This window comes from Tachysurus vachellii, chromosome 25 (genome assembly GCF_030014155.1).
Source record: "Tachysurus vachellii isolate PV-2020 chromosome 25, HZAU_Pvac_v1, whole genome shotgun sequence".
In the NCBI taxonomy this organism is placed as follows: domain Eukaryota; kingdom Metazoa; phylum Chordata; class Actinopteri; order Siluriformes; family Bagridae; genus Tachysurus; species Tachysurus vachellii.
Window position 1 is genome coordinate 13,020,702 of NC_083484.1, and position 27,263 is coordinate 13,047,964.

General features: G+C 41.0%; 1 protein-coding gene across 1 annotated transcript; it reads right to left on the reverse strand.

Annotated features, from left to right (window-relative positions):
- Positions 1-175: 175 nt before the first annotated feature.
- Positions 176-26,656, reverse strand: nkd2b (NKD inhibitor of WNT signaling pathway 2b). Its single transcript, XM_060862238.1, has 10 exons — positions 26,462-26,656; positions 26,342-26,368; positions 26,023-26,105; positions 4,808-4,868; positions 4,367-4,470; positions 3,875-3,970; positions 2,966-3,119; positions 2,690-2,774; positions 1,756-1,859; positions 176-1,119 (listed from the first exon to the last, which is right to left on the reverse strand). Exons 1-10 carry the CDS (start codon positions 26,511-26,513, stop codon positions 644-646), a joined length of 1,242 nt encoding a protein of 413 aa, XP_060718221.1. The 5' UTR covers positions 26,514-26,656; the 3' UTR covers positions 176-643.
- Between the last annotated feature and the right edge of the window lie 607 nt (positions 26,657-27,263).

The window sequence follows — 27,263 nt, forward strand, 5'->3', positions numbered from 1 at the left end:
ACATTTTATTCAGTTTCTTGGTTCATGTTGATTTTTCAGGTGCACTTCAATGCTGTGAATCTCCTATTCTACCACATCCCAAAGATGTCCGATTAGATTTCGATTCGGTCGCTGAAAAAGGCCACGAGACTTGTGAGTTCATGAAAGTTCATAAAACCAGAGATTGAAACAGATGTGCGTATGAAGTATTTTATTAAAATATGTATGAAAACAAGATAAAATATATATGCATACATATTGATCAAGATAAATATGCATATGCTGTCTGTATAATTAAACAATAAAAGTTTATAGTTATACATTTTCATAACGTACAGGTATATATTTTTTGCATTGCATTAACTGGCAGTGGTGATGTATACCCTGGTAAGAGGAAGATCCCTCAGTCCACAGCAGGTATCTGAGAGAAAAGTAGCTGTTTCTCTGAAAAGCTTAAACAGCAGCAGCTTTAACCTGAGATTGGATAAAAGGAGACCTGGAGTATGTAATATGGCGAAACGCACTCAGAGTGTCAGGAATGTGTGCAAACGTGAGCAAGGAGCAACGTGTCCAGCTTTAAACATCTGATTTCCATTCAGTTCTGTCTGTGGTTTTGACATGAGTAGAACATACTACATGTGTGTATATGTGTGTGTGTGCACGATCATGTCTGATGGTAGTGATGATAGTGATGATGATGGTGATGCTCGTGGTGGTGATGATGCTCGTGCCGTTGCACCGTGGGTACCACAAAACCTGCGGCGTGTGTGTGTTCCCGATCGGGTGATTGTGGTGTGTGTTTACTCTGCGTTCTGGATCTCAGCCTCTTGCTGTGGCTGTGTTGCAGGGGGTGCTGAGAGTGTGTGTGTGGCTGAGGCTGGCTCTGCTGGGGTAGGTGATACACGTCCTGCCCACCGTGATGCCCATAACACTTGCTGGCCCTTGTCGGTGTAGTCCCGCCCCCTTTAGATGCCCCTTTAGGGGGTCTGGTATGGTGGACGGCACGAGAGCCGCAGTGATCGCTGAAGAGCTGTGAACGGCGCTGATGACAGTGCGAGTCCGGCTCATGGGAGCGAGAGCGGCTCTGAGACTGAGACGGACGGGTTATATTATCTTGATGCACTGTAGGGGGCACTATAGCTGTGAGAGAGAGAGAGAGAGAGAGAGAGAGAATCAGTTTAATGCTTAAAACAAATCCTGTTTAATTTGTTTGACAATTTTATATCCAATGTATATATAAAATTCACCCTTTATTTTTGGTCGGTAAAACAGGTTCCATTTTCTAATCTAATGTTATTTAGTGTACTATAACAATAATAACAATAACAATTATAACAATAACAAGAGGAAGTCGTGGCCTAATGTTTAGAGAGTCTGACTCCTAACCCTAAGGTTGTGGGTTCGAGTCTCAGGCCGACCACGACTGAGGTGCCCTTGAGCAAGGCACCGAACCCCCCAACTGCTCCCACCGCAGCATAAATGGCTGCCCACTGCTCGGGGTGTGTTTACGGTGTGTGTGTGTTCACTGCTGTGTGTGTGCACTTTGGATGGGTTAAAAGAGAATAAATTGTGAGTATGGGTCACCGTACTGAGCCGTAGGTCACGTCACTTTAATACTGCTATTAGTAATCAGGTAATAGATGCAATAGTGCTTGTAACCACAAGATGGTGCTACAGTATCATCATTCAGCAGTTTGACATGCGCATTAGTGCCACAGTGAATGAAAACACAAGTATCTTTCCACTGAGACACACCCATCATCTCCTCTTACTCACTTTCAAATCTAGAGGTGTAGTTCTCAATGCCGGCAAGGTCCAAGTAGTGATTCCTCCTCTCTGTGTTCTCATCAACGCAGTAATGATTCCTCTCCAGTGAGTCCCTGAAAAACCCCACAACTCTCCTTTACTGTGTGTATCTACAGTATGTGATTATACTCTCTAGACTCAAAGAACCACATAGAATGGACACTGCTTTGATTATGACACCACCAAAGACCTGTCTACGATCACGTCAGGTCAGATTGCATCCAAAGTAAATATCTGTTCATTTCTGAAAAGGCATTAAAGGAAAATGCAACACGTTGTGTGACGGTTCTGCGTCATCAAAACGGCACAAGTCAAACACGCCGAGTCATCTATGTCCAAAGCCACATTTGGAAAATTTGGAAAGGTCTCTTTACATAAAATTCACTTCTTAAAAAGGGCCAGATAAACAACTGCTAATAATGAATACGAAGACCAGCTGCATTTTATTGATTAGATGATGCCTATAAATAACACCATTTAAAACGGATGCCTTGTGTTTGCCTGCAGTGCTTCGCTGTGACTAGTGCCGCATGTGTTTTGAATTTGACACGGGGCGAATAAATGCACTTCTTTGTCTGGTCGTCTTTAAACATTCTGCTTTCGTTGTTCCGAAATTTGTGCCGTCAGTCGTCAAATCGGAACAGTCTGTGAAAACTCTGTGACCTGATGTTTCTATCCCTTTAGCCAGTCTCTGGTATGATGATCTGCCTTCGGTTATATACTTTACATAAATGCATGTGATTGGATAAACCACAATGCTGCTTCATTTCGATATAAACTTAAGGGTGAAAAAAGGGTCCAGTGAAAATCTGAACTGGTTCCACATTCTGCCTGTAGTCCACCAGTTCAGATTCCATAAGCCCTAGATGCTTAAAGACAACCCAGATCTTCGGTGGCGTCTGACCTCATGTGTGTCGAGTGGCGCTTGTCTCCTCCGCGGACCTCTTCCTGCTGTGTGGCGTCCACACGGCTACAGCTCCAGTCCCTATCTGAGACGGGAGGAGAAAAAAGTAAACACTCATTACACTGCCTCTTAAACCCTGCAACGCAAAGCCAGAGTAGGAAAACGTGTGTGTGTGTTGTATAAACACTGAGACCCATTGGTTACACTCTTGAGTCGGTCGATAAAGCAGTAGTACATTTCGGTTCTTGATGTTTAATGTTAGCAGCTGCTGTGTACCTGTCCCGGTGTGTGTGTTGTGTTCTCTCCGCCGAGGGCTGGGCTCGGGTGTAACTGTCAGCTTCACACGCAGCGTTTTGCTCTTGCTGTGGCACGACTGGTTTACTGAGGCGTCCACGACGTCGTAGATAGTGTGCATCAGACTCGACATGTCCTGAAGCATTACACACGCTAATATTAATACGTAAAATAAATAATAAAACACTTTGTCCCTCAACATCTATATGTGCTTTGGATAAAAATAAAAACAGTTACCAAATGAACAAACAAATAAATAAGTAAGTAAGTAAGTAAGTAAATAAATAAATAAGGATTAAAATGGGGGGGGCGGTGGCTTAGTGGTTAGCACGTTCACCTCACACCTCCAGGGTTGGGGGTTCGATTCCCGCCTCCGCCTTGTGTGTGTGGAGTTTGCATGTTCTCCCCGTGCCTCGGGGGTTTCCTCCGGGTACTCCGGTTTCCTCCCCCGGTCCAAAGACATGCATGGTAGGTTGATTGGCATCTCTGGAAAATTGTCCGTAGTGTGTGAGTGTGTGAGTGAATGAGAGTGTGTGTGTGCCCTGCGATGGGTTGGCACTCCGTCCAGGGTGTATCCTGCCTTGATGCCCGATGACGCCTGAGATAGGCACAGGCTCCCCGTGACCCGAGGTAGTTCGGATAAGCGGTAGAAAATGAGTGAGCGAGGATTAAAATACATAGCTGTAAGCTGCATACTACAGGAACTGTATTGAAATGAACACTTATATATAAACCTGTGATTTGTCATACAGCTGGAAATTATTTAACACTTCCTGCAAATCCGATTTGATTATTCTTGAGCTTTGGCGTGTAAATAAAATCAGTTATCAGAACTGCAGAGAAGTTCGTTAAATGTAAAAAAAAAAAAAAAAAAAAAAAACAGTGTCTTACCTCTTTGGTCACTTTGCCGCTGTTGTCAAAGTCATACAGGGTGAAGACCCACTCCTGCCTGTTATCATCTTCCACGGACACGTCGCACTCCAGCTCCTGTTACACACACACACGCACACGGACATGCAGGCGACGCTCGTATGAGGACGTGGGTTAAATATTGTGACACGTTTTCAACCCTATGTTTTGCGAATCTTAAACAGGAACACATTTCTGGAGAGCTCTTAATCTCTCAGTCGCCGTTTTATTATAGAGGACACAAACATTTAGAAGAGAAAGGGGGAAAGGACCAGACAGAAAGAAAGAGCTCCCTGACAGAGAAAAAAAAGGGTTTGTATTGTTTAAAACATGGCAGGGAAATTATATCTCTGTCACTGAGTTTATACTTTGAAGTGAAATATATTATTAGGAAGCTGCCTTACGATCATGTGCAATTTTTTCAGCAATCCTGTGTGTGTGTGTGTGTGTGTGTGTGTGTCTGGATGTTCTTACATTCAGACTGATGCGCTTCCTTGCTTTATTGCTCTCTCCTTCCTCACCGTTCGCAAACTGCATAGAGCTCTCGCAGCCCTCCGCCTTCTCAGGAGGAAGAACCACTACACACACACACACACACACACACACACACACACACACACACAAACAGGCCAAATCAAATCACATGCACACTGTCAACAAATGACACCAATTAAAGTGTTCTAAACAATTAGATGTTAACAGGGTGCAGAAAATTTGATTTCAAATGAATGCGTTCACCTTATTGCTAAAAAAAAAACACACACACGCACAAATATCAAACCCTGTTATTTTGTCACAGTGTGCTTAATTTGGGGGTCTATTGTTTTGTTTTGTTTTTCAAATTAGATTTTTTACGTAATTACAACAAACTAGTCTGCAGAGTGACTGATGTGAAGTTTGTACATGTGTACATACCCTCTAGGGGGCAGCGGTGTTCTCGAAACAGTCCATCTTTAAACTCACAGCTGTCCAAGTCCTAAAAAAGAGAAATATGTTAGTGAGATGACACACTGCACATCTGTGTGTGTGTGTGTGTGTGTGTGTGATGGACATAATTGCAAAAAAATACCATATTACAATTACCTGAGCTCATATCTACATGAATATAGTCGTATCTCTGTATCCTTGTGTCATATCTTTTCTGTCATTTTTCTCCACGATGTCTTTTTACATGTTTAATGAGAGTTCACGTACAACAAGATGAGACAAATCCACAATTATAAGCTTTCTTTCTTGGGTCACAACAGTAACCGAGTGTAGGTGGGAAATAAAGTTGTGAGTGGGAAGCTGAAGGAACCGTACACCGGTGCGTGGAAACGTTCATGTCGGTCGTCTGGATTTGTCATTTTCTGGATTTGTTCAGTTGTATAAACTCGGAAAAAAAAATCTCAATTCAAATGTTGCTGAAAGGCTTGATGGTGTAAACGTAGGGTCAGGAAGAATTTCCTCACCACTGTCTCTGCTGGACCGCTCGTTATGGATCTACCGGCCACTACCGGCCACAGCTGCCCGTTCAATATTGTGAAAACAAGTGATCTCGGTGACTGTGACCATGTCGTTGTTGTGAATATTTGGGAAACTGCTGACTGGTTGCTGGACTGGTTCAACCTGACAAGAAAGGCTACAGTTTCACAAATAACCACGCTTTACAACCGTGGTGCGCAGAAAAGCTTTCGAGAACAAAGGGACATTTACAGCAGCCCCGTGGAATTCGTGCAAAAAGGAACTACAGAGCAAAAAATGTTTTCAGTCGATAAAGTGTCTGGAAAGAATCGTTTTAATTAAGCAATTCGAATTGAAATTAAAGTCATTTAAATATCGACTTGCTGGACGTGTGTGGGGTGTGACGTACTTTTAATATCAGATGATAGATGATGTACTAGAACCTGTAGGTAATGAATTGTGAAACGTTGTAGTGTTAGTACATCATTTGTGAGTCTATTCAATGATTAATTATTAATGTTTTCAGTCAGAACAATCAATCACAAAGAGCACATATTTCCATATTTAATTTATTTGTGTGTGTGTGTGTGTGTGTGTGTGTGTGTGTGTATGTGTGTTGCTGAAGGACTGTGTATATGGCTGTAGAATCAGCGGAAAATTCTTCCACAGCAAGATGGAAGTAAGAGCTCTACTGGGAAAGACGGCAGAAAGCAGAGAAACGGACATCGTCTGTCATGTAGCTCATCAGGAAAAGACGCGCCACAAAAATGCAAAACCACACACACACACACACACACACACACACACACACGAATCCTGGCATGAAAGAAAGAAAAAAAAAATCTGACTGCTGTAAATCCAAAAAACTCACACGTTTGCATGTTTACAGAAGACGCGACGAAATCTTGACCGAATGTGCGATTGTGTGAGGAAGGAGACGGACGCTTTAGTGATCTATAAAACTAAACACACAGATACTTCATTCCCTTTCTGGGAAACTTTATAAGACACTGATCACTATGAATATGAACAGTAAAGTGAATGTTGAGGGGGAAACTTCTGAGGGGTCTGAGGAACTTCTCTACAGGGGAGCTGGCAGAGATTAGAGATCAGGGGTCTAAGGTCATGGAAGGGGGGTAGTGAGTGAGGAAGACAGGATATTTGGGATCGAAAGCAAGACAAAGGATCAAATTTTGCAAAAAGGCAAGTAAACGAGTTCAAGAAAAAGAAAGGGGAGAACTAAAAGAAGGATTTCTTAAAAACAAACATATTTGAAAAGTGCCCAGAATCACCATGGTTGTGTGAGTCTAATGTCTAGAGATGTCTAATGGATTTATGGATCCTGTCTGTTTGTTTATGAACAAGATACTGTAATGGATCTCTTCCTCGGCAGAAACAGAAGTAGAAGGAAAGTAAGTGGAAATGCTTTAAAAAGGAGAAAAAATGTTGGAGCTGATAGAAAAGGAAGAGAAACAAAAAAGTTAATGGGAAGCAAAAGACAACCAAGAGGGAGTGAGAGATCTAGAAAGACCTTACAGCACATCCCCAAGTGTTTTGTTCCTCTTATACCACAGCAATGTGCTGACGATTACGTTTTTACACATGGTTTTGATCCATTTTTAAGTCAGGTTTGTGAGACTCCTTCCACAAACGCTAAGAAAAACTTTATCAGAGGTTGTACATGTTTTTAAATCCCCATCCAAGTCCCTGAATATCTTCTATATACCACTGAAAGGAAGACGTGTTTATTAACGAGTGCATTACTAAAAACCTGACCTGCTGTCCGAGCTGCTTTTAGGATAAATGAACAACGCCTTCTAACCAATCAGATTTGAGAATTTAACAGCGCTGTGGTATCATTTTGTACGCCAGAGAACCGATTCAGGTTTTTCTTGTTATACACACACACATCACAGACACACGGCACTTCGACACCGATCAACGATGTGCTGTCCATATGTTTAATTAAGAGCGGAGAAAAAAACAAACCCTAATTCCAGAGCTGCGTCTAATAAGCGTAAAAGCTTCTGGTTTAACTTACAGTCCTGCGTTAACAACACCGCCTGCAACAAACATCCCAACATGTGCGACACTGCATGTTTACAAGAAATGATGGATGTTAGAGAAGCCATCTGGAGTCAAAGCGCAAACACACACTCGTTTCCCACTCTCTCTCTCTCCCACAGTTAAAACATGATGCGCGACTTTATAGGAAAATGATCAATAGTCTGATGGTTAATCTCATCCATCCATCCATCCATTTTCTCTCCTGCTAATCCTACACAGGGTTGCCCTGGAGTCTTATTGGGTCTTATTGGGCACAAGACTGAGGACACCTCGGAGGTTTTTATCTTATCACAGGGCACAATCGCATATACATTCACACACTTTGGACAATTTAGAGAGTCAATCATGTCTTTGGATTGAGGGTGGAAACCGGAGTAAACAGTGGAAACCCCAGAGAAATTCAAGCAAACTCTGAGTACGTAGAAGAAGATTTGTCACGTATACGTTGCAGAACGGTGAAAATCTTTCTTTGTTGGGGTCAGAGCACAGGGTTGGCCATGACACAGCACCTCTGAAGCTTGATCAAGGGTAAGGGCCTTGATCAAGGCCTCAACAGTGGCAGCTTGGTGGTGCATTAGGTTTCAAACCGTGACCTTCTGGTCAGTAACCCAGAGTCTTAACCATCTGAGCCACCACTCATCAAACCCCCAGGAAAACGTGATACAAGGCAAACGTATTTTAAATCCTAAAATATTTTTTTCACTTATTGAAAAATCCTTCCATAATTATTAAACAAACGTCTTCACAGAAAGCTTTTTTTTGTTCAACGACGATTGTTTTTATTCTGTTCGGCTGTTACTAAAGAAATTATTTTCTATCCATTTCTATACAACCTGCCTCGCTCTCAGAGCTGCTGGTATGGAAAAATAAATCGACACCTTCTGTCTGACCCAGAACGAAACACGGCTGGAGTTTATGTATGCGTGATTGGCACCGTTCATTTCTTCACCGTATTTACAGTATAATGCTCACCAAAGACAAGACAAAAAAAAGAGGAATAACAGCAAAATAGATATTAACGATACAGATATGTTCACTAAACCAACTCAAAGTGGAAAGAAATAAAAAAAGAAAGGATCCAAAACAAAGAGCTTGAAATTTTATCATCTATGTATACTTTTAGGGGGGTGCACGGTGGCTTAGTGGTTAGCACGTTCGCCTCACACCTCCAGGGTCGGGGTTCGATTCCCGCCTCCACCTTGTGTGTGTGGAGTTTGCATGTTCTCCCCGTGCCTCGGGGGTTTCCTCCGGGTACTCCGGTTTCCTCCCCCGGTCCAAAGACATGCATGGTAGGTTGATTGGCATCTCTGGAAAATTGTCCCTAGTGTGTGATTGTGTGAGTGAATGAGTGTGTGAGTGTGTGCCCTGTGATGGGTTGGCACTCTGTCCAGAGTGTATCCTGCATTGATGCCCAATGACGCCTGAGATAGGCACAGGCTCCCCGTGACCCGAGGTAGTTCGGATAAGCGGTAGAAGATGAATGAATGTATACTTTTAAATGAGAAGACAGCATATTATACAACAGACCAAACAGGAAAAGCTGCATTTTATCATGGAAGGGGAGAAATAAACAGGAGGCTGGTGATGGAACGGCTGTTTATAGCTGCCATAACCAGAAATAACACCAGGAACCTATTTATGTCAGGGTCGATCCACAACACTAAATGGGTAAACAGTTTGATTTGTTGTCTTTAACTTTTTTTTTTAATGTTATAGAGTTGCTGCAGTGTAAAAAAAAAATAAAACCATCAAACTTCATGATGGTGATGGTCACTCCGCTCTACGCTGGGATCCGTCACACCGTCCTGTCACTGATTGATTTCCTGTAACTATAACAGCGTGACCTTACGTACAGTACACGACAATATTCTGATGATTTTTACCATTCATTACTACACTCTATTTTTGCCCTTCATGTCATTTTGTTTTTGTTTTCCAGGCTTCTTGTGGTTGAGATCGTTAAGAAAACCGGTAAAGCACCTCATATCTCCGAGTCACTCACACACACACACACATATTCTCCCTGCTTTCTCTTTAATGACTCACTGTAAACATGATTTTCATATCTACACGTATTGAAACACAGCAGGAAGTTTGCAGGATGTTTGTTGATCATTTTTATTACTTTCACCTGGCCCAAAACCTCAGTTTTTTGCAGGATGAGGAAAGTTAACGTCATTCCATGTGTGAACGAGTGCACAAACGTACTGCTTTTTTGAGCGGTTAAGTAGCAAGGATGGAATTCATAATTCCTCGATTTAAAATGATGGCCGAATGGAAGCGATAATCGACGCCGATCATAGTTACAACGCATCGACCGTACAGGACGGAGAACGCCTTGATGAAGAAAGCCGAGTGAGAGCTGGAAAGTCGCAGGGACGCCAGAATGATGAAAAGAAAACACAAAGAAATCCCGTGATCCGGTGACCTGTAACGAGAGAGGCAGCAAAGCCGTCTCGGTTACACAGGAAACTCGGCGCCGACTCAAAACCAGATGTGTTCGAGTTGAAGACAAGGAGTGGGGTGTGGTTTGCCAGACGAAGGGGGAAAAAAACTAAAACATGAAAAAGACAATTACAGCCTTGCACCAAATTTAAGTAAACCGCTGCAGCGAAATCATTTATTAACCTGCACACTTTCACCCTTTATCACATGCATTCAATTGAACGAATTGAACCACAATGTAAGCAGCAGTGTGGATTGGAAATAACTGAAATTGATATACAGTTTGACATTTACGTGCAGTAAACCGTCTCTATATAATTACAGCAGGAGACAGACGTATTGGTCGACAGATTATTACTGATTTGTTGTATTACTGGTAAGTGCTGGGTGATATGACAAAGATATCTTATCATGATTCACAGACTCATATGTATTACGTATCTTATATCATTTGTATTATACACCGGCGGTACTGTAGTGTTGCAATATGTTAGCATTAAATTGAATTAAAAATGCTAACTTAAAAATAGACAAATAAATAAAAAAATAAAAAAAATGTTTATTTTTGTTTGTTTGTTTTTATTAAATCTCTAATTAAATTCTATTAAATCGCATGCTTTTGGTGTATGAAAATCACCAATGCTCTGTTGGCACTTTATTCCTCTTATACTACAGCAATTGATCAACAATTACTTTCTTTTTTATTATTTAAGAACATCACCGCTTTCACCTTGGCAGAATTTTACAGACTTTCACCGTCATTTTTAACTGTAATACTACATTTACTGGTAATATAGTTTCTATGTTTCTATGGTCAGTCCCTACACTCAATTATACTCTAAAAATTTAATCTAGTAGCTAAAACCAAAAGGCCACAGTGTTGTTCGCACACACAGCATTGTTTTTTCACCCTGGGTTCAAAAGTGAGGCAGAACTTTGTCTTGGCAGCACATAAAGCAGCTCTTTGGTCACACTGAAACAACAGCTGCGCCGAGAGCGGGGGTCGCAGAGGAGACGGAGACTCGATCTTGCCTTTTGAAGTTCTACTAAGCCCTAAATCAGGGCGTCATCTGTTCACGGCTGGACACACACACACACACACACATACACGCGTCATTGCCAGCTTTGTTCGTATATCAAATTGCTTCTGCGTACTCGACGGTATCCTAGCCTGAGAGCTTGTGTAATAATCGGGTGAAAAGAAGACAAATCTCCGCAGATGAGAACTTATACGTTTTAGTTCCCGTCTGCGTCGTATCGAGAGTGAGTGAGTGAGTGAGTGAGTGAGTGAGTGAGTGAGTGAGTGCAGCTCCAACTTCTGCCTGAATGAAAATCTCTCCCAGATGTTTGGGGCCCCTTTAAGAGCCCTTTAGCCCCTTTTCCCTGCGCACTCCAAAAATAAATGAACCATACTGTTCTCTGAAGCAGGAGCAACTCTGCAAACCGTTTTAAAGGACCATCTTTAAACCTTGAGTGCTGAAGAAGTCAAAGACTCCACAGATCCGCACATCAGCTCACGACCACTGACGTTAGTTGTCATGTTCGTATCAAATCCGACATTTATTCCAAAGTCCTCGGGCGTCCTTTCTGAAAACCAGTTCTTAGCTGTATGGCTAAAGCGCAGAAGGCGATTCAACCTCTACAATCTTTCAGTTGTATTTTTCATACATTAGATAATGATGAGTTTTGCCTGTACTTTTTTGTCTATGGAATCTTTCATCCGTTATCCTTCATACTTCTTGTATAAATAGATTCCACAGTTACCGATCTCTCTAAACTCGTATCCAATTTATCAAGCGTCTTTTCCAAATCGCTCGAAGCCAAAACTCTGGCGATTTTCTATCATCGGAAACAATAGAAGTGGAAATGCAGCGCTTTGAATCTATGTTTACGTCTCAGGGCTCTGTGTGTTTATCAGAGGCAGTCAGCACGACTACGATACCTTTTACTCTGTGATATTCACAGAAATAACATGGCATTACGTTGCTTACGATTTCTCATCGTGATTATCATATTCTTTACAGTATATTAAAACATAAGACCTCAAACAGTTTCTTTTGCAAACCAGCCTGCTGCCACGTCTCGGGGTCAAAACCAACATGGTTCGTGAAAAATGTTCACGTCAAATATAATGTCTGAATAAGTCTCAGGTTTTTGGATCTAGTGGTTAAGGACAAGAGGTTGATGACGTGCTTGTTACTTAGTCAGGTCAAAACAATGTGGTCTTTCATTCACAGATAGCAAAATGGTACGCTCAACATTCGCCTTTGAAAAAAGTCTTGTTAGAAATTATACGCCTGTTCTATAGCTGGTGCCACAGTGGTACAAAGGGTACAGTTGCCTCCTCACAGCTCTAAGGTCCCTGGTTTGATCCTGAGCTTGAGTTACTTTCTTTGCTCTCTGTGTCTGTGTGGTTTTCTTCTGGGTTTTTTCACGATCCTCCCACTTCTCAAGAACATATTATAGGTATGAAAGTGTGTCAGAGCCCTGCATCTTATCCGGGATGTATTTCTGCCCTGTATGCAGTCCAGTATACAATGCATATTAAAGATTGGAGTGAAACAGCCATACGTGGGATGAATAGGAACCGTTCAGGATCTTCGTAGGGATGAACTTTAAGACAGATATTTTTTTTATACAGACAGATATTATAACCATCGAACCATCGATTGCTTAATCTATGAGATACATCACACCTCCTGACATCAGCAGTTCTGGGTCAGGTAACAAGTCCATAACGTGAAGACAGTGAGAGCTGTGAAGTTCCTCACATGGGTCAGTGGTCATCACCGGGTCAAGAGATACTGTAAGCTCGTAGGCTGGACATAGGGGCGCATGGGAAACGAGCTGTCTCACTAACAGACGCCAAGCACGTCTGTGCTAAACACACACGTCATGTTCGTATCTGGAGTGGAGTAAAAGAAGCGTCTGAGACCTGGCTCTGTGCAACAACCCCAACTGTGATTTGAATGCTTTTCTCATATAAATGTAGAGCGAATTAAAGGGAGGTATTGGAAGGAGCAGATCCGTTAATTAAGGGACTTTAAATAAATGCACAGGGTGTTTTAACATAGGCTACTGGTTTGTTTGTTGTCACGAAAACAAAACAAATGTTAAACAAAATAATTACCACATCTCTAATAGTGACCAGTTCTGATCTCTTATGAGTCACAACATGCTGACAGAGCTGCCATTTCTACCTCTGGGTTATTTCCCAGCGTTTCTAAAGGCACAGAGTTCACAGTTGGTTTAAAAAAAGAAAAGCAATGTTGCATAAGACCCTTTTGTATACGATACAATACAATACAAATACTATTAATTCTTCACTGTCAGAGGAAAACCTGCCTGTGTTTTCCCAAAAAAAGTGAGGCGGTGTCTCTGAACGGTGTGTGTTTGCTCTTCCACTTTGCAAACATCCCAGCACTGACCCGAGAAACAGGTTTTGTAAATGCTGTGTGAAATTCTGTAGTGTCATTCATCCATGGCGAGAAGCCCGAGATCAAAGATCCCCCCCTTCGGTCTGCCTGTGCACACGGTGTGAGTGAAGTTAAGAGTCCGAACTACAGTAAAGCGTGGAGTGTGTGAACCGCAGAGTCAATGGTGCACATCTATTCACACCTGGCAAACGGAGTGAGAGAACAAGGAGTTCACATACAGCCAAACGATTACAACAGAAACGAGTCGAGCGCTCCGTGTTACTAATCTGCATGATCCTTGGAATACCTTTGAAATATACTTCAAACAGGAAGGAAGCTATTGAAAAACTTTCAGACATCTGACCTCGCTGTGACTTTAATCCTGTTAGGATTAAAAAAAAAACAAAAAAAAAAACAGATGCGTTCATTTGCTACAAAGAAATCCTACAAACATTCGAGCGTTCGTTTACACGGCTCGTGTTTCATGTTTAGATCTGTGTCGATATCGATTTCTCGTTTAACAACCTTTAACCAAGGTTTATAGGATTATCCTGAAATTCCATTTAGAAATGACTACGACGCTACAACACAGACCTTTGTTTTCGAGTGCTACGAAAGAGACGTCGCTTGACGAACTGCCTCGTTTTCATATGTTTTTTTTTCCAGCTTGGAATGCAAATTTAGGCAGGTGACATATTAGGAGAGTGAAATTTCCGAGGGTTGCGGTGCACCAACGTACGGCATGTTATAAACATTTAGCAATTAAAAGTAAAGATGCAGCGACACACTCCGTTCATGACTCGATCAGAATAACGTAAGTAAAATTTTAATAGAAAAAAATGCGGCCTTTAGTCAACTGAAAACAATGTGCCGCTTTTTAAATAAAAATAAATAATAAAATAAAATGAAATAAATGTAAAAAAATTTATAAACAAAGGTTTTATATATGGAAATATAAATAAATACATTTATAGACTGTCCCAAATATTTATCTCTAACTCACAGAGAATGATTGAATGATTGAAACCTAACAGAGAAATAAATGGCATCAAATACATCGTTATTAGTCAAGCACTAATTCGTTAAACAACATAAATCAGAAAGCACTTCAAGCACAATAAGGCTTTTTAGTGCAGAACTTCATGGTCACTGTGTAGATCTGATCTAATTTGAGCTAAAGAACCAGAGATAATGATTTTGGTGAAACAGAAGGAGACAATTAGATCTCGCCCCGTGTGAGTATGTGGTGTGAGGATAGGGGTAAAGACACAGAGATGTGCTGATACAGTGACATTCTTGGGCCTGATACCATCAGTCAGGCCTGTATCAACATGACAGGGACGTTAGGATGTAAATCGCAGAGATGGAGCAGTACAGAATCGTCTGGCGCTTCGTCTCGTCGTCGGGGAGAAAAAGGCTGGTCTGATGTGCTGTACGAGTGCATATCTATTCACAGTTCCTGAACACAGATGGAAACGTATCGGCGAATTTACAACGTTTTATAAAGTAACTAAAGGCTCATCTTGCTAATAACAACCCCAGGCTTTGTAACTGACCTGTAACACCAATCAACAATCTCAGAAGATTTTTAAAGGCTAAAATATTTTAGATGCCATAGTATCATTTCATCAGTACATCAGAAACTGGACGGATGAGTGTGAGCTTTATTATTCTGCTTCGTTACGGATCGCAGCCTCAGCAAAGTCGTGTTGATTACAAATCACAGGTTTCACGCGCAAAATCCCAGGCAGATACTCTACATCTCCCCTTGCCCCGTCCTGTCCAGAAACCCCAGATCTTCGTGTTCTCCAGCATGTCGGGGTGTATTAAATATCTGCCCGGATCGCACGTAGACTATGTGTGCTCAGCAGAAACGTCTGTTTATTTGAAGTACGTTGGAGTGTGGAGGAAAAAGTCAGACGGCAGTTTGAAGTACAGGAGGAAGCGGGTGAAAGAAACAAGAGTTGCCAGGTGACAACGAGGTGACACAGAACAGTGTTTCGTTTCAGCTGCCTTCTTCGCCTCCCCTCCGTACGGCCTCTTTACGCTTTAAAGCAGGATTCTGTGTCAGTGACTCGTACGTTGTGAGAGAGACATTACATAAATATGAAACAGGGATTTCTTCAACCGCAAAAAATGGCCAGTAGGAGTGTAACGCAATGCCGTGATCTGTTCCATGCTCTAAATATGTGTAGATGTAGGAATGGACTGAACCAGAAGGTGTTATTTATTTTATATATGCCCCTGAAATACTGGGAGAAAAAACAGAGGTAGAAATGCCAGCACTGTGAGCATGGTACTGACAGTTCCTCTGGGCTAATTTAAGCCACTGAATCTCTGACCAGGCAGTTACTAAAGATGAATAAATGAACATTTTAAATCTACTGAATATGTTTTTTGGTCCCATGAGCTATGACAGTGAGCATGAACAACGCCAGCTAAGACGCATCACACAAAGCTATTTAGTCATTTTGTTTCAAAGGTCTGTATAGGGCACGCATTACGAGATACAACACACATTATTTATGTGACTCTACAAGCAGCAGACAAAGCTTTATTTGCTGCATAACTACACCGGCTACGCTATAGTGCTGAGGAAAGTCCCCCTCCACCCAAATAGCTTCCTATGGAAACTCGCCAGATGACCTACAGCTAATTAATGTACCTATACAGTGACCTATACTTTGGGGGCTGCAGCCGATGAGCGCCGCTACAAAAATAAACCCTAATACAATACAACGTTAATGATACCGTACAGGCAAAAGATCACACCTTTGTTCATTATGAAGAGTGTCAGGGGTGTGTTTGTGTTGGTGAGAGCAAGTTGGAATATATATCATTTTTTTTTTTTTTTTTTTTTTTTTTTTAAAGAAGCCTTTTTGCAGCCATTCCCAATCTGTGTGGAATGTTGGATGTTGGAGGAAAACCAGTCTCTCTTTTTCCTCTGTGCTTTGAAGCAGCATGTGTTTCAACAGCTAACCACTGTCAGATGTGTGTGAGAAGCTTTACGAGCAGAATAATGGCTATACCTACACATGTGGTGTGTGTGTGTGTAAGTGTAAAGGAGGCCCGAGACAGGGAGGCTCTTCTACGAGCAGCGGTTTGGAAACTTGTACTTTGGGTTTTTCTTGTGCTGTGACGCTGACAAAATAAACAGCGGTTCGAGAAAGGATGTTTCAACCAAAACTATTAAGACTTCGAAAACATTGCATGTTATATGCCATGCTGGGTATAAAAACAATGTGCTTGTTTTTTACGGCAAAATAACCATTCTGATTCAGAAGATCCCAGAAAGGAACGAAGGCCATCGTGTTGTTTTATGTTCCGTCAAGATCGTTGTGATTGAAGACAAGATCGTAATGAAGAAATCAGTCAGAGTAACTGTTGTGAGAGTCATGAATTTGATCAGCTACAAAAACAGTCATTCTTTACCCTCACTACTGTGTATAAAATAAAATATTTAGCATTAATGTGACATATGTACGAATACGTGCTTTATGTTTTATTCCTCTTGCACCAAACCAATTTGACAACACATATAACTAACTAAAGACTACATATTTTGTTCTTTTTTAGTGTTGTTGTGGAACGTCGTTGAACAAGTCGTTATCTCTCGACTTTGGACGTCTCCAAAGGTAGCCAGGTGACGTTATTTATATATACGTTATACGGTATATAGATAGATATAAAATTATTTCTTAGTGATGTGGAAACATTGATCTATCTTAATATTTTTCTGTTTACTGGAACACAAAAAAATGTAGCTTTGCATAAAACAACCCAACCTGTCTAATCCTGCCCCCATTTTGGTTCCAGGGTTTGTTTTAACAGGAAGTCGGGTTTAGGGTGTCCGCAGCTCCGCTCTGGAGGGCACGCGGCTTTTCTGGAAAGTCGACAGAGTATTGAGTTTCGTCAGGGAAAAGCTCTGAGGCTTTTGGCGTTCGCTCACGCACACAAAACTGTGAATGCACTTTGAATATGTATTATTCCCTAAGCAAAAAACTAACAATGAGTAAGAGATCTCGTCCGGTAAGACTTTAAATAAATAAATAAATAAAAAACCCAGGGTGAATTAGGCCCCCTAGATATTCAAACAGTATTTTAAGGGGCTTAAATTCGTATCTGCCTCGTATTTACCCGGCACCTGAGCAAAGAAAGGATGTGTGTTTTTCCGAGATCAAACAGATCACAAGACGTTATTTTCAGTCTTTAACCTCAGCCTGCACCCCCAAGCTCGTGTAATCAGAGATCTCAGAAAGGCTAAGTGACCAAAATCAACACACAACCATGAGCCAAAACAACATCAAATTAAAATCGATCGGAATTTACGTCACGGCAAAAGTCCGGCCTACGGACTCGTCCTTGTTGCTCTGAATCTGAATCTCTGTATAATTCCTTTATTTCTATTAAATGATATCTTGATTACTGAAACTTCTTCAGCAAAATCTTTTCCAAACCTCTGGATTAGAAATCTCTAACTCAAAAGTTCATATTCGTGCATTTTGAATACATTATACACTTCATAGCAATAACATAAGAGTTGATATGGTATACATTTATGGAAGGAGTCTCCGGTGTGAGTGCTTTGTAGTGGCGATTTTTCTGCTGAGAGAAATGTCAAATTATTTTCCGATAATTGTGGGTTTTAATCATGACAGATGTCTCAGTGAGGTATTTAACAGAGACTTTCTTAAATGCCACAAAAGACAATGGCGACTGTAAGAGAAAAGAACCTTTGATGTGAAGTCCACTTGGAAAAGAGTGTGACGGTGGTGGGGGTTGAAATGGAATCGTACCTTACGCACTTGAACGTAATAAGCCTGGAGTCTGTGTGTGTTTCACTTGGCCAAGAGTCTAAGCGCAGGATCGGATCCAGCAGACTCGGAGAGTTTAAATAGTTTCGAGTCTTTTTTTTAATCCATAGCTGACAAGATCAAAGTTAACTCTCGGGGTACTCGCTGGCACAAATGAATTATGGGCAGCGGGAATCTGACGTCATTAGACAAACAACACAGTGCTAATTGTTTTTCAACTGTTAGCAATATCAAACCTTTTTATTCTCTGTCAGCAGGGAGTGTGTGTGTGTGTGTGTGTGTCTCTGTGTGTGTGTGTGTGTGTGTGTGTAAATGATGACGTTGATCCTCCCAGAGGGGGAGAAAAAAAAGCTAAGACGAGGACTTGAAGCAAAGTAAGCAAACACCTTCAAAGCTCGCTGTGCTAAATAAATATTCAGAAAAAATGAACTATTCAGAAAATAAACATCCGCACACTCCGACTGTAAAGAGTCAGTGCACTTATCCATTAGCAGGTATCCATAAACACACTTTTCCTCCTTGTTCTTTTCGTTATACACACAAAGCTCTTTCGTTCACCAACACACACACACACACACTCTCACACACACGCACTTTGTCTTCCGTGTGCTGACGTTAAAAGAGCGGTGCGAAGCCCCTGTTTGCTTTGGATGAACCGCTGTATCTCAAACACAGAGCTGTTTAAAAGGTAGAGCCATTATTATTGTAAGAAGTTTTCATTCATATCTCTCTCTCTCTCGTGCTTTCAGCAGATCTGTAACAGACAGCCTTTTAAATACTCTAAAAAAATTCTAACTCGTGGTTCGATATCCGCTCCGTCGTGTTTAACAGGTTTTAGCAAACAAACAAACAAAAAAAAACAACTTCACTATTAAAACTGAACCGAATGCCAGTAATTTCATCAGCATCGTAAGCTGATCTAATGAGTACGAGTTAAATCTCAGACAGGATTCGCACCATTCAGAATACTGTTTTATCGTTTTATTTGTTGTTAAGAAGGATGTCATTGAATGCTTTTTTACGAATGTTGTTCATGAGTACTGTTGTGTTTCATAAACACTACGTGTGTGAACTCTTCATATTGGAAAACAGTAGCAAACTGAAGGCTTTAAGCACACAAAAGGTAAGTGCAGGTGTGTGTGTGTCTCGTCCTCGAACCCTATTCAGACTGGATTAGTTTTCGGGGTGGAGGTGGGGTAACGGAATTACTACCAGCGTACTTGTGGGATTTCACTCTTGTCTGAATAAGTCGTGTGAGTACATTTGGAAACATTGTGCCATTTTTAACCTGCCGTAAAAGGGCTTGTAAAAATAATTCCAGGTAATGTGTCACGGTGGTAAAAAAAGCATCCTTCATATTCTGATGTAGAAGAGTTTTCTTAGAGGCTTTTTACACCTGGTCACTTCATGTGTTTTTTCTGTGATCAGATAGCTATCCGATGGTAAAAAGACCAGGTCTAAATGCCCTCCGAAACGTTTTTGAGACGGATATAAATCCGATCATTCAAACCACTTCAGGAGGTGGTCTGGGACGCATTTCAGATGAAACTGGACAGGTGTAAATGAATGTGGTTGTTCAAGCCACATACGTCAGCGCTATACTCCTCCCAAACGGACGTACGTCACTCGCAGGTGATCTTTCACCCAGGTGTCTCGTTGGGTCTTAAAATGCACTGCTGCTGCCAGCGAAAATGCAGCAAACAGTAAATGCTGTTTTGTAACATAACCGTCGTAACGAGTTTTTTCGTCTTCTTTTTGATTGCGTTCTGAAAACCGCATACACCAAAGCGTGTTCCGTTTCAATTACCACGGAAACGAGGTAAAATATACTAGCATTTTGGGCGGGAGTAGAAAGATCGGATCGATATCCGATTCGCCGAGACGCATTTATGTGGCCTAATGTAAACGGAACAGTTTTAACAAATCAGATAGCTATCGGATCAGAGAAAACAACATGAAGTGACCAGGTGTAAAAAGGCCCTTAGCTTCAGTCTCTCGCTCCATAACCAACTACTGAAAGAATTTTAAATACAAACGTTATAATAAAAGTCAAAGCAAACTGTCAGGATGCTGTAACATTAGGGGGCGTTTCGGCAGCGTGTTGTGTCACGTGTTTTCTACTTTGCTCACCTGTTTTTAATTGGTTGTTAATTCATTCATTCATTCATTCATTCATCTTCTACCGCTTATCCGAACTACCTCGGGTCACGGGGAGCCTGTGCCTATCTCAGGCGTCATTGGGCATCAAGGCAGGATACACCCTGGACTGAGTGCCAACCCATCGCAGGGCTGGTTGTTAATTATCATGTTTATTTTTTCCCTCGTCTTTTCCTGTCTGATCAGTTGGTATTATCAGTGTTTGTCTTTGACGTGTCATTTTCCTAGTTTTCGTGATTTATTTTTCCTGTCGGTTTCTCGTTCTTTTGCTAATAAATCGTGTTTTTGTTATCCCTGCGTTTGGGTGGGGTTTTTATCTTCGCCTTGGCCACCTCTATTTTCTGACACAATCGGTCTGAATTGAGGATACGAGCTGTATGGAACATGGAACCTTTGGTGTGACGATCATGCATGATCGTAATTACTACTTTAAATCGGTATAATTACTACTTTAGGCAAAGCAATTCGTTTATTCGGTCGTATTCAGAGTGTGGGTGGATCCGAAGGTTATCCCAAGAACACTGAGTGCAGCATGAGAATACACTCTGGTCCATTTCATTCCATCAGGCACACTCGTTCACCTTGGGGACATATGAAGTAGCCAATCCAGCTACTGGCATGGTTATGAGGTAGAAGGAAACCAGAGAACCCAGAGGAAAGACATGTGGACATAAGAAGATGAGACACATGAGAAACTCCACGCAGACAGTAACCCGTGCTCAGGATCGCACTAAGGACTCTGGATGCCACACATCATCATCCTGTAGTGCATTTGGCACAAATAATGCAGCCGACATTATATGATATCATGATTGTAGTTAAATAACAGTTAAATAAGGCCCAAACATGTGAGATATTTAAAACTTTCCAGCGTGAGTTTACCACAAAAAAAAAAATCATAGAAAAAAGATGGAAAGATGCAAGTGTGGCATCAAGTATTTCCCCAAGTCAAACATACAGCATAGTCCTTTCACAGAATCCCAGTGCTCTTTAAATGGAGCTCCTACACACCCTTCAAAGGCCTCAGAAAAACAAGCCCACCCTACACACTTCTTCTCCCCTCAGATACTTCTGCTGTCCAAACCAGAGCTGGCTGTGAGCAGAGAGGCCGCTCTGAAAGGCCTCGCTGTTCTGGACTCCAGCCACATGCTTTTCATTCAGACATGAAGGCTCGTAGCTCGCCTACTTCTACAGCCGCATCCAGAAAAAAAACAGCTAGGAAAAATGAGAGAGGGTTAAAAAAAATAATAATAAAATAAAATAGAAAATCCTCAAACTCGCCAGACTCCTAAATATGGACGTGCTTTTTTTAAGCAGAGTCAAAGGCTGTACGAGTTTGTTGGCCAAGAGAAGCATCGGTCATGTTTTCTCACAGGAGGCGAGATGAGAATGGAGGCACGCCACAAAAAAGGCATGTTCTGATAATCAGTTATATGATATACTGCAATGTATTATTATTATTATTGTTAGGAATGCACTGTAGGGTTGGACAATATAACATTAATACCGTATCACGGTTCCTGAAGGCATTTCTACGATACATAGGATGGATGAATCACAATATATATCTTTGCTCACAAACAGCCAGATATACACATTAAAAAACAGTTCTAAATAACAACGTTTGTTGTCAAAGTTTTTAACAGAAGTTTGACTGGTCCAGCTGAAAAGGACAGAAGAGCTTTTGTAGTGAGGCTGTGTGTGTGTGTGTGGGTGTGTGAAGCTGTCACTATTAGAAAAAGGCCTCACACAGTGCACTAATGTCTCTATCTCTGTCTGTATGTCTCTCTCTCTCTCTCGCTGTTTCTCTCTCTCTCTCTCTGTCTCTCTCTCTCTCTCTCGCTGTCTCTCTCTCACTCTCTCCCTCTCTCGCTCTCTGTTGTTACCTCACGCCAGGTGTTTATATACGAGCCAGATGCAAACACCTGTAATGATCTGTCAAAACCTCTCCTTTGCTCTGAAATGAAGCCAAGTTATTCGCTGAATCACTCTCACCTGCCTCTCCTTCTTTAAGAGAGAGAAAGAAAGGAAAACACCGTGTGTTTTTCCGAGGTGCATCTTTGATCAGTCAGCAGTAGCCCGGCCTGTAAATTCCTGTCCGCTTGTGGCCTTGTGTTTCACCTCCTGCTAATTGGTTTGGGAGGAGGAAGAGATCTTCTGTAACAGAGCCAGCGAGCACCTCTTTAAGAAGAACTAATTGGAAAAACTGGTTTGGTCATGAGTGCTGTTTTAATCCCTTAAATCCTCAGGTATATCTTCTTCTCAATAGAAATTCTACTGTGTGTGTGTGTGTGTGTGTGTGTGTGTCTGTCTGTCTGTCTGTCTGTCTCTCTGTAGATAACAAAAGTTGAGTTCACAGGAGCTGTTGGCAGGTTGAGACACTGTTCCTATTATTTCCACTGGAAGTGCTGAAGAATTCATAGATATTAAACAATCTACCCTGAAGAACTCTTCTGGTTTCATCTGGACCACTTGCATAAAAGCTTTAATTGTGAATAGAAGATCAATCGGGTTACACACCTGTCTACACAGTTCACTTTTGTAGCTGTCTCTCCTTTCTAACTTCTAACTTCTCTGCATTCCCACCCGAAAGAGCTGCTGACTTCTAACTTCTTTTCTGCATTTCTCTTTTTTTCTGAATAACTATTTCTCTCACATTCACTCTCTTGCGTCCTCCTTCCATCTGTCTCTTTCTGTCACTCTCGTTCTTCCCATGTCAGTCTCTCTCTCTCTCTCTTGTCTCCTTCTATCTTTTTCTAACCCATTCTGCCCATCTTTCACTCTCTGTGTGATGAATGTCTGTCTGTCTCTGTCCATGTCTGTCTGTCTATGTGTCTCTCCTTCTTCCTCTCTCTCTGTCTGTCTCTATCCCTCTCTTTCTGGGCCTCATTTATCTGTTTTCTTCTGTCTTTCTATCCCCCTCACTCTGTGTCTTTTTCGTCCTCCGTTCTCTCTGGCTCTGTCCCCCATCTGCCTGTCTATTTCTCTATATGCCTCTCCTCCCTTCATTCTCTCTCTCTCCCACCCCAGCATCCCCCCAGATTTGTGGGCCAGGATCTCACGGCGGCTGTTGGAGCCCTTCAGTGACGTGAAACTTTGAAGTCGCAGCCAGATGACAGAGGAATGTAATCCAGCCCTTCACCATAAACCAGAGTGAACATGAGGTGTAACAAAAAGTTGATTATTGCTGCTTTTGTGCTTTGAGGGTAATGAATATTGGTATATTGGTGAAAAGATGCATTATCTAGTGAAAAATTAACATAAAACAAGATAAATTGGTTTAGTAAGATCAGCCGCCGTTTTACTCTGTAAAAGTACTGGCACATTTTAATGATGGCGGAGAGTCTAAGTCATCGCTAAAAAAAAACTCTCATAGTTCTTGAGCTGAAATCTGGTGACTGTGAAGGTCAGAATATATGATCGTTAAACTTTAAGCATCTTTAATCTTCTGATTAATGACATCATGCTAAACAATTCTGAACAATTTTGTTACAATCTGGGATTGTAAAGATTATTAAAAGAGCCAATTCCTGGCATAGCCTTTTTTTTCTATTCTGATCATAGATTTATCATAATGCTGTGAAATTAATGCTTTCTAATAACCACTGTGTAGAATCTATGCAGCTTTTACCTAACCAACAAGGTTCACCTACCACTGAGAAACTTAACGCCGTATGAATGAAGCTCTCTGTTACAATCACACAAATGCACACAGAGTCAGACGCTGTAAATCAAACACTAGACACACCCACTCTGAATTTTCCTAAGAAGTCAGTCATGATGTCGAGTTAACATCTCACTAATGTACTGCGGTTGTGCATAACGAGTGTGATTTCATCTGTAACTGCCCACCTCTGAACCTCCCTCATGCCCTTTAAAATAACACTCAAAGAAGTGATGCAATGCTGTCAAACTCCACAAACCTGGACTAAACAGAGGGGACAAGCGATGATGTAATCCTGCCTGTGGCTGCCCCACACACACACTCACACACACACACACACACACACACAAGCCTAGTTCCAGGCTGTCAAAGCCAATAGAGTAAAATATTGTATGTAAAGAAACACGTGCTTCTGCTGCTAAATGTGACAAAGAACAAAACCTTCACTAGACTGACAGCTCAACATGCCTTCGCACTTCTCTGCGAACACACATACATGCTCTGATCTTGTCAATGTGATGGCCCTCCTGGTGATCTGGTGTGTAAAAGTGAACACAGGCCATTATACCTGTCTTCTGTCTCTGTTTTTTTTTAACTTTCCTTTCTACTAATTCAGTGCCTATTCAAAATGGAAAAAAAAAAATAGTCATGTTCTAGTCATGCCTGAAAAACCTCACAATTAAAGGTTTTAACTGCTGGCAGATCAATGTGACATAAAAGGAATAAAACACTTCAGTTCATGCTTTCATAAGAAAAATAATTAACTTCTGATTAACAACGGTCTACTTATTCCTATCACATACCAAAATTATCCCAATGTCAGCAGAGATGATTCAAAACTTACTGTAACCTACCAATGCAATCCAGAGTATCTCAATATGAACATAATATGGACTTCAAAATGAACAGAAAACTCTTTTTTTTTTTTTAAATGTTTCAATTTGAGCAAAAATACCGCAATATGAACAGATATATCTCAATGCGAACTGAAATACCCCAATACAAGGTCAATCATGGGCAAAAATGTGAAAAGAAATGTCCAAATGTAAACAGAAAAACTGAAAAATTCTATTTTGAGCAGAAATATCTCAGTGTAGAAAGGATATAAGTAATATAGTGTTCCTCTTCTTCTTCTTATTATTATTATTATTATTATTATTAATTTGTGTAATTATATATTCATAGAGATGCATCACTATGTGTAAGTATTTCAGTGTAAACATAAAATCCCAATAAAAGGATAAATATCTTAAAATGAACAAAAAATATCCAAGAGTAAATATAAATCCCAATGTGTATCAATTTGAGCAAAACTCACCCAATATGAACAGAATATGAATAAATTATTCATAATATGTGAACAGAAAAAACAGAAACATCCCAATTTGAGCTGAAATATCTGAGTGTGAACAGAAACATCCTAATATCAGTATTGTTTCAGCATCAACCTGAACTGAAGTATCCCAGTGTGAACAGAAAAAAACAATATGAGCTAAAATATCTCATTCATTCATTCATCTTCTACCGCTTATCCGAACTACCTCGGGTCACGGGGAGCCTGTGCCTATCTCAGGCGTCATCGGGCATCAAGGCAGGATACACCCTGGACGGAGTGCCAACCCATCGCAGGGCACACACACACACACAATCACACACTAGGGACAATTTTCCAGAGATGCCAATCAACCTACCATGCATGTCTTTGGACCGGGGGAGGAAACCGGAGTACCCGGAGGAAACCCCCGAGGCACGGGGAGAACATGCAAACTCCACACACACAAGGTGGAGGCGGGAATCGAACCCCGACCCCTGGAGGTGTGAGGCGAACGTGCTAACCACTAAGCCACCGTGCCCCCTGCTAAAATATCTCAATTAAAGTAAAATCCTAACAATGTGAACAGAGATTTCCTAATTTCAGCTGAAATATCTGAGTGTGAACAGAAACATCCTAATATCAGTAGTTTTGTTTCAGCATCAACCTGAACTGAAGTATCCCAGTGTGAACAGAAAAAAACAATATGAGCTAAAATATCTCAATTAAAGTAAAATCCTCACAGTGTGAACAGAAATTTCCTAATTTGAGCTGAAATATTCTCAGTGTGAACAGAAACATGCTTACTTTACCTGAATGTGTCGCGTTTTTTGCTCGGCCCTCTCACTTTCTCCTCCTCTTTTCGAAAGAAACCCACTCACTACAAAACTGTCCCCTAAAAACGAGTTATTATCAGATTATTATTATATAATAACGAAATACTTACATCTACATTTCCAACATTTAGCAGACGCCCTTATATCCAGAGCGAATTACATTTTATCTCACTTTTATACAACTGAGCAAAAAACAGGATATTAAGGGCCTTGCTCAGGGGCCCAGAGTGGGACTCGAACTCACAACCTTCTGACTGGTATCCCAGCTAAATATAGTTATATACATTAAACTCACCTTCAGGATTTTCTCTCCTTTTGCAGGCTGTTGTAAGAGATGGTATAAGCGTTACTGGAGTGTTATTTATTAACATTATATTAAAAAATAAATACATACAAACAGGCTGAATGAACTCACCGTGTTTGGACTGAAGTTTACCCATTTTATGTCTAAATAAAATGCTCTCCATCCATTCATTGAAAACTCCAATGTTTATCCAAAGACGTATATGAAGCTTGAGGACATTTTAATTCTGTTATTTAATGTTTAACATATAAATGTTAGCAAAAGCTACATCAACAAACACACACGCTTCTGTCCTGAGCGCCTGTGTCGCTCCTAATGCGCGATAAAACTCCACTGCAATCCGGTGGAGGTTGAAACTTAACGGTTAAATGTTAAATAACGGTTAATTTAAAAACCAAGTGCACTACATAGGGAGCACGCGGACAAGGAATTAAGGTTCAAAGTAGTGCACGTGTACAACATATAAGGCGGTATTTAGAACGCGCCCTCTGATCTAAGCAGCCCGACACCCCGCCCCCAACATAGCCAAAATAACACCGGCTTCCTATTGGCTAAAAAGCAAGAGCAAGCACGAGGGTACACAGAACCTCTCTCGTGGCGTCTCACGCGCGTTTTAATCTGAAATAAGATTTTGTGTTTTAACGGTTTTTTTTAAAGCACTTTATCTCTGAAATCTTAAAAAAAAATGTAAAAAATTATCTTTTGGATTAATTTCATTTTTTTTAATTTCTTACGCAGGTGTTTCTGTTCAGAAGCCCCCCCCCAAAAAAACGTTTAATTTTTAATTTTTAAATTTTAAAAGTTAACGGTTAAAGTAACGGAAAATGAGAAACAAAAATGTTTTGCCTTGTAAAAACGGCTAAAATAACCCAAAATTTATTAATCTTCCTTTTCAACAAATACCAAATGATAT